The sequence below is a fragment of the Sus scrofa genome, unplaced genomic scaffold, assembly GCF_000003025.6.
Source record: "Sus scrofa isolate TJ Tabasco breed Duroc unplaced genomic scaffold, Sscrofa11.1 Contig1734, whole genome shotgun sequence".
NCBI classification, from domain to species: Eukaryota; Metazoa; Chordata; class Mammalia; order Artiodactyla; family Suidae; genus Sus; species Sus scrofa.
Window position 1 is genome coordinate 153408 of NW_018084938.1, and position 7033 is coordinate 160440.

General features: G+C 33.7%; 1 protein-coding gene across 1 annotated transcript; it reads left to right on the top strand.

The window, feature by feature from the left end:
* The first annotated feature begins 529 nt into the window (after positions 1-529).
* On the top strand, positions 530-1489 carry LOC100512761 (olfactory receptor 10AG1-like). Its single transcript, XM_013987104.2, has one exon. It carries the CDS (start codon positions 548-550, stop codon positions 1487-1489), a length of 942 nt encoding a protein of 313 aa, XP_013842558.2. The 5' UTR covers positions 530-547.
* The last annotated feature ends 5544 nt before the right edge of the window (positions 1490-7033 follow it).

Below are 7033 nucleotides of genomic sequence, written 5' to 3' on the forward strand. Positions count from 1 at the left end.
TTCTCTCTCTCTGCCTCTCTCTGTCTACTGCCTAATCATATGAATCATATACAAGGGCATATGTGCTTAAGATAAAGTGATAGGAAGGGGATAAATGGTGAAATATGCAGTTGAAAATGTATGGGGAAGATAATTTCTGATATAGTCCTAGTAAAAATTACGGAGGAAATCACAGAGAAGTACAATAAGACCATCAGGAAACATGCATAATTACAAGTGAGATAATATGGCAACTCTCTGGATCTATATTTGACTATTGACTATCACCATTTTTTCCAGTGTCTGTGCTGAGCTGAGAATAAGTTGATTTATTCTGGGCTGTATTCAGAAAGAATGACCTTAAAGGACATTTTAGGGGAGTTTTTACAGTGATAATCTATAGGATATAAGTACAGAAAACAGAAAAAATATAGTAACATACATATATAGTAACATTATTAAATTAGAAACACTGACAGTGAATAGGAAAACCAATTTCCATTAGAGAACGGACACTAATTCATGAAGTTAAAATTAACAGCATATACTAAATGTATCCTTTCCACAGATGAAACACCAAGAAAAACCATCAGAAGAAAATCTAACTAAATTGATGGAATTCGTTCTCTTGGGCTTTACTGATGTTCCCCATCTTCAGTGGTTTCTTTTTGGGTTGTTTTTAGTCATCTATGTCATTATCCTGATAAGTAATGGCATCATATTTTTAATAACAAAACTGGATCCTGCTCTCCAGACACCCATGTACTATTTCATCAGCAATTTTTCCTTTTTGGAAATCTGTTATGCGTCAGTTACTCTCCCTAGAATGCTCATTAATCTTTGGACCCAGAAAAGAACAATTTCTTTCGTTGCCTGTGCTACACAGATGTGCTGCTTTCTTGTGCTGGCAGCCACAGAATGTTTCCTTCTGGCTGTGATGGCCTATGACCGCTATGTAGCCATTTGTAACCCTCTGCATTATCCTCTAATCATGAAACACAAAATGTGTATCCAGCTGGTGGCTGGCTCCTGGATCAGTGGAATTCCAGTCCAGATAGGGCAGACGTTTCAGATTTTCTCTTTGCCTTTTTGTGGTTCTAACCTCATCAACCACTTCTTCTGTGACATCCCCCCAATACTCAAGCTGGCCTGTGGGGACACCTTTGTAAATGAAATGATGGTCTTCACAGTTGCTGTGTTATTTGTCACAGTTCCATTTCTCTTGATCCTTGTCTCCTATGGCAAACTCATCTCCACCATCCTCAAATTGTCATCAGCCACAAGTCGCACCAGAGCCTTTTCCACCTGCTCATCTCATCTTATGGTTGTTGTGTTGTTCTTTGGATCAGGCATGATTACCTATTTAAGACCCAGGACCAGCCACTCAGCAGGAACTGACAAAGTGCTTTCTCTCTTCTACACTATTGTGACTCCTATGTTTAACCCCATGATATACAGTCTAAGGAACAAGGATGTTGTAAGGGCACTGAGAAAACTACTATGTAAATAATTTACCTTATTAAAACTAAGTTGTATTTACAGAAATTGATTCTTTATATATTGGTATTGGAATTTTAACATGTTTAACTCTGTTTATACAATCATTTTTTCCAAATTAAAATTACTTGTAATGTTTAATGTCTCACATAATACATTTATGTACCTGACAGTGAATAACAAATCATTCCCCTGGTAATTCTATAAGTTTACTGTGCAGTGTCCCCTCTCAGTAAGAAATTTAACAATGATTTATGCAATAGTCAATTGTCATATACAATAATCAATCCCTTTTTGGAAACTCTGTCATTTATTTCCATAGAATCGTAACAGCCATTTTAAGAAGCAGGTTGGCAATGAACATTAAATAAAAATATTTTGATTTAGTAACGACTATACAAGAAGTCAATTCTAAGAGAAAAATATCTTTCATTGGGAATGTAGCATTTTAAATGATTTTAGCATATAAATAACAGAACATATTAATCATGATTTATGTTTATATCAGATTAAATATTTCCACATAGTAACAATTTGTTAAAATTAATATTACTATTAAAATATTTGCATATAATTATAAGAGAAATCCACAAGCATAGTTTTAAGAATATTTTCTTTTTTTTTATTTTCCCACTGTACAGCAAGGGGGTCAAGTTATTCTTACATGTATACATTACATTTTTTCCCCACCCTTTGTTCTGTTGCAACATGAGTATCTAGAGATAGTTCTCAATGCTACTCAGCAGGATCTCCTTGTAAATCTATTCTAAGTTGTCTCTGATAACCCCAAGCTCCTGATCCCTCCCACTACCTCCCTCTCCCATCAGGCAGCCACGAGTCTGTTTTCCAAGTCCATGATTTTCTTTTCTGTGGAGATGTTCATTTGTGCTGGATATTAGATTCCAATTATAAGTGATATCATATGGTATTTGTCTTTGTCTTTCTGGCTCATTTCACTCAGCATGAGATTCTCTAGTTCCATCCATGTTGCTTTAAGAATGTTTTCTTAGAGATAGCACTTGCAATGCAAAATTCAGGGAGAAAAAATAAACTTGAATTAAATATATCTGCTATAAACACAAATATGCTTAAACTTGCATACCACATACATGCACACATTGAAAGTAATTAATGTAAATACAATAATCAATGTTAATTGCATATATATCAAAGTAAAATTACTTATTATTGTCTTCTTATTTTTTATTAATATTTATAGTTTATTACAATAAGTCTGTGTTTCATACAAACATGAAAAATAATAAATCTGTATCCACTGATTATTAGAAAAATTGTTATGATCAGTTGCTTATTTTAGTTCTCTGTTTATACTGAGGTAGTTGAACCTTATCTGTATTTATGCTTATCAAATGAACTATTTGTATATGCAGGTAGTAGATCTTTCATGACCTGTCACCAGTACTTAAATGTAAAAAAAGAATGTGGTGATTCTTGTATCTGCTTTTAAAGTTTTTGTTCATAAGTGAAAAAAATCAGTTCTATTCATATATAGTTTCTATCAGAAACTATAAAAATATAATGGAGATGTTTGGAGACAGGACATAAATAGAAGAAAGAGAAACATAATAACTAAAAAAATTCTAGGAAATTTTTCAATTAGAAATTAGATAACTCCTGACACTATTACATGTGGAATGAAATGTGGCAGATATTCAAGTTCTATCATTTTCACTGTCTCTCCTACCTAACAACAGAAAGACAAAAATAAAAAATAAAAAAGGCTGAGAGAGAGGAGTTAACTAACAAGGGGAAAATATTTAAATATATTAATAACTTTAAAAGATGTGAACTGATCAATAAATTTTAAGGAAAGGCAAATAAGGTATCTGTTCTTGGAGCAGTGTAATTACTATTTTTTCCTAGATAAGGAAGTTCCATACCCCTCAAATCTGTGAGCACTATCAAAAATTGTTTTCTCACTTATATAGAAACTTAAAAACAAAAACCTAAATATTCACTCATTCAGTGATAAAAGTAAACCAAAAATGCATGCCAAAAATTCTTTAAACATGACAAATATTTTTAGCTAATACACGGGCTTTTTAAATTATAAATATCTTTATTTTCATGACAAAATTTTATTATTTGAATTGTATCATTCTTATAACAATCCATTTACAGTCCTAAAAAGGTATCTTCTTTATTAACACAAACACAAACATTTATTTACATAAGACTCATGCTTGAATGTGTTTGTGTGTATGTGTATATGGGTTCCTCGGGAGAAAAATATTTCTTTCCTGGACTGAAGTCAGTTGTTAAGGGAGGAGCAGAGGTACATGTAGAATCTTTACAGTTTGATCTTGGGAAGGAAAACATCTGACTATATTAAGAGTTTGAATTTGCATTAATAGCTATGGTTTCTTATATATTAAAGAATATGCAGGGCATAATGATAGACCATCTACTCTCTCTTTTTTTTAAGTATACTATATGGTATGTATTAATGCATATTATATACACTGCAGTTTTTGCTTGAAACAGTAAAGTGCTATAGGTAACTTATGTTGACAAATTGTTCCTTCAGCAGAGACATGCAAATTAAATTTAACTTCACTAAGTCAGATAATTAGTTCAGAGCATTTACAGAGAAATAGAATTGTTATTTCTATTTCAAGGAGATTAAACCCAAAAGCCTCTGGCTATGTCTCATTGTAATGGCCCTTCCCCCACACTGACCAGCCTGGGTCACTCCCTCCTAGAGAAGGAATGTCACCCATTCCTCAGGCCTCCTCTTTCTGACATGTTCCCCATGCAAAGAAGGTATTGCCCAAGACCAATCAGATCAAATATGCCCCCTACAAAAATCAAACAACACCTAGCCTTACTCATGCATGGTGTAGGGGGCTAGGATAGGAGAAATTGGGTCTTCACTTGGATCTGCATTGTGGGGTATAAAGACAAGTGCAGAGTGAGTCTGGCACTCTTTTTTAACCTGCATGCACATGAGTTCTCTCTCTCTCTCTGAAGATGTACTTTTGCTTTAATAAATTTGTAAAACATCTGCTGTTCCGAGCTATGCTGTGGTGAGATGGGGACTGAGGAAACTGTGACTCTATCAACATAATAAAATTAGAAGACAAAGGGAAGGTTGTCATGTGGACTAACAGTAGAATAAGAAAGAAAGAAATTATAAAATACAATTTTTTGAAATATGATACTGAAAATTCAAAGGAGGAGAATTGCTGAATTTTGCTGTAATATGCCATATGCCTTTTATGTGTAAGGCAGATGATCGTGTGTGTGTGTGTGTGTGTGTGTGTGTGAGTGTGTGTGTACATGTGTGTATGTGCATGAGCATCAACACATTGTAGATGTTAATTTCTAGACAGTGTCATGCAACCGATTTATATTTCTGATGATTATAGTCATAAACATACAGTGGTATATATTGTGTTCCTCGAGGATCATTATTCTATGACAGCCAAGATATTCGTCAAAGCAGTGTGTTTGCTAATTAATCAATGGGCCACCACATACATTTGATTTCCATTTCGGAAGTATATACAAAGATTAGAAAACTGTTTCATAGTCTATAACAAAAGGAAAAGAGACTTCTGTGTATCTTTGCACTTTCTCTTTTAATGAGATCATATTTATAACTGAAATTAAACTAAGATAACATTTAATGAATTATCTCCTTTCTTTCTGTATGATAAGGAATGATAATAGATGACAATGAAGAATATATTACAAAAAATCAAAATTAGTTAATTAGTGAGAAAACAATTCTAGAGCATGAGATTTTTTATTGATTTTTATTTTTTCCATTATAACTGGTTTACTGTGTTCTGTCAATATTCTACTGTACAGCAAAGTGACCCAGTCACATATACATGTATACATTCTTTTATTTCACATTATCATGCTCCATCATAAGTGACTAGACATAGTTCCTAGTGCTATACACCAGGATCTCATTGCTTATTCACTCCAAAGGCAATAGTTTGCATCTATCAACCCCAAATTCCCAGTCCATCCTACTCCCTCCCCCTCGCCCTTGGCAACCACAAGCCTGTTCTCCATGTCCATGAGTTTCTTTTCTATGGAAAGTTTCGTCTGTGTCATATATTAGATTCCAAATAAGTGATGTCATGTGGTATTTGTCTTTCTCTTTCTGACTTACTACACCTAATATGAAAGTCTCTAGTTCCATCCATGTTGCTGCAAATGGCATTATTTTGGGTTTTTATGGCTGAGTAATATTCCATCGTGTGTATGTGTGTGTGTGTATATATATATATATATATATATATATATATACACACCACATTTTCTTAATCTATTCATCTGTCAGTGGACAGTTAGGTTGTTTCCATGTCTTGGCTATTGTGAATAGTGCTGCAATGAACATGTAGGTACATGTTTCAAGGAAAGTTTTGTCCAGATATATGCCCAAGAGTAGGATTGCTGGGTCATATGGTAGTTTCATGTATAATTTTCTAAGGTACTTCCATACTGTTTTCCATAGTGCTTGAACCAATTTACATTCCCACTAACAGTGCAGGGGGGGTTCCCTTTTCTCCATACCCTATCCAGCATTTGTTATTTGTGCACTTATTAATGATGGCCATTCCGACTGGTGTGAGGTGGCACCTCACGGTAGTTTTGATTTGCATTTTTCTAATCATCAGTGATGTTGAGCATTTTTTTCATGTGCTTATTGGCCACCTGTATATCTTCCTTGTAGAAATGTCTATTCAGGTCTTTTGTCCATTTTTCCATTGGGTGGTTGGTTTTTTTGTTGTTGGGTTGTATAAGTTGTTTGTATATTTTAGAGAGCCTGAGGTTTTGAAAATCGATTGTCTGGAAACAAGAAAAAAATAAAAAATAAAAGAAAACAGCGTGATCTAAGAGTTGCTATACAGATAAATTATGTTCCATGTCTACAAACAAAAATAGATGCTGAAAGCCGAGGAGCCCAACTAGTTTCTCATGCACACCTCGAGAAGTCAAAACAGAATTAACTCTGCACAGAGGTTTAAAAAGGCAGGGAAATTTGTAAGCTATTATAGAATGATTTGCATTGGCATTGCTAGGTTAATGCTAAAATAATTTTCATGTTTAAATATGTAGCCATTATCCTCTCAAAAACTAGATTTCATCAAATGTCTCCTTTTCCAATATACTTGAATTTTCAACAAAACTCCTTAACTCCACAATCATCATTATATATTCATAATATTGCTATGAGATAATAATATCTGGCTTTATTACCATTTTATTGGCAGAGAAATTGATACAAAGAATAGTTGAGTTAGTCAAGAATGCAGGGTTGAGAACAAATCAGAAATAAAAATCTGTTATCTATTATCTTGGCTCCTGAACTTGTTCTGTTTTCATTATACTGTGTCATATGCTCATCTAAGAGGAGAAAAAAAGTACATTCAAACAAAGAGCTTAATTATCTTCAATACTATCATCATCACGACGATGGAGAATGTGTTCAATCCTTGATACAAGAAAATCCATGAAGCAGATTATAACATTTACACTCATATATATGTATAAAAACAAAATGACACTGGGCACTGTG